The following is a 1,436-nucleotide window of genomic DNA, read 5'->3' as shown; positions in this document are numbered from 1 at the left end:
GTTGTGAATGCTGGAGGCAGCGCCTTGCACACTAGCGCGGCACTGAGAGAAACTGAGGAAGGCATCGACTATGGGAGTAGAGTCCCGTCAGGTGGTTACTAAACCCGCCACGTTGAGAACATTCTGTGCCTGTATAGGTGCCTCAGTAAGGTGTGAGTTCAAATATACTGTTAAGAACGCGCTCAAGGATCAAATCCGAAGGGCTTGGCTTCAGCTCGTGTGCTGTGCCCCTAACTTCCGAGGGCTGTCGAACAATGTCCAAAGGTTACCAGATGATGTCCGGAGGGCATTGGGCGATGTCCGATGCGTGGGAATTCCAGCGGACGTTCAGGAACAGGAGATAAGACTAATCCGGATGAAGTCTGAACTAGAAAGGAAACAGCGGAGGACTACCAAAGGTAGAGGTGGAGATGACAAGTCTATAGGAATCAACTCTAAGATGAGCGGAGGTCGACGAGAGGATAACTCAAGTCGGACAGAAGAGGGAATGAGCAGAGTCTAAGATAATATTTGAACTAAGGATGTACATAGATTCTACAGGGTTTATATACTACTCAGGACTTATCAGAGAACCAAGAAGCACAGTCCGAAGCTATACAAAGCTGTGGACGGAGCATATAGAAAAGTCAAACACTAGTCTATCGGAAAATAGTAAATGAATCTGGAGATTAGATCAGAGGAAAATCAAGGGTGGAAATGAAATGAGATATGGAAAATGATATAGTCTAACTGGAGTAGGAATGTACAAAGGGATAAGGCACAGAAGTTAGACACGGGTCGGATCCAAACATAGATAGACGTCGGCCGGATCCGGATGTCCGGAAATGATGTGTGTGATAAGTCCGGGTCCAGAATGCAGGATATGACACAAACCACATGAGCTGGCAACCCCTCCCAAAACTGTCACACTTTACTTCTTAGATATTAATGTCATGTGACTGAGTCTTATATAAGTTTCATATGGGTTTCATATGAGTTTCACTATAACAGTGAGATTTTTAATGCTATATGACTGAGTTTCATATGGGTTTCATATGAGTTTCACATGAGTTTCACTATAGTAATGATACTTTCAATGCTATATGACTGAGTTTCATATGGGTTTCATATGAGTTTCACATGAGTTTCACTATAGTAATGATACTTTCAATGCTATATGACTGAGTTTCATATGAGTTTCACTATAGTAATGATACTTTCAATGCTATATGACTGGGTTTCACGTGAGTTTCACTATAGTAATGATACTTTTAATGCTATATGACTGAGTTTCATATGGGTTTCATATGAGTTTCACTATAGTAATGATACTTTTAATGCTATATGACTGAGTTTCATATGGGTTTCACATGAGTTTCACTATAGTAATGATACTCACACAAAGTGGATCGAAGGAAGTCATAGCATACCCCATAGTGTTTGCATTGTGGTTTAAA

The 1,436-nt window shown here is 41.2% G+C and overlaps 1 protein-coding gene across 1 annotated transcript; it reads left to right on the top strand.

Annotated features, from left to right (window-relative positions):
- Nucleotides 1-137: 137 nt before the first annotated feature.
- Nucleotides 138-502, top strand: F5891DRAFT_991510 (uncharacterized protein; the record flags this gene model as incomplete). Its single annotated transcript, XM_041378129.1, has 1 exon — nt 138-502. A coding segment is annotated over one exon (365 nt), but the record flags the coding sequence as incomplete, so codon positions are not given.
- Between the last annotated feature and the right edge of the window lie 934 nt (nt 503-1,436).

The sequence above is a fragment of the Suillus fuscotomentosus genome (genome assembly GCF_016647785.1).
Source record: "Suillus fuscotomentosus strain FC203 chromosome Unknown F5891scaffold_719, whole genome shotgun sequence".
Taxonomy (NCBI): domain Eukaryota; kingdom Fungi; phylum Basidiomycota; class Agaricomycetes; order Boletales; family Suillaceae; genus Suillus; species Suillus fuscotomentosus.
This window is presented reverse-complemented; position numbering and strand designations above follow the sequence as displayed.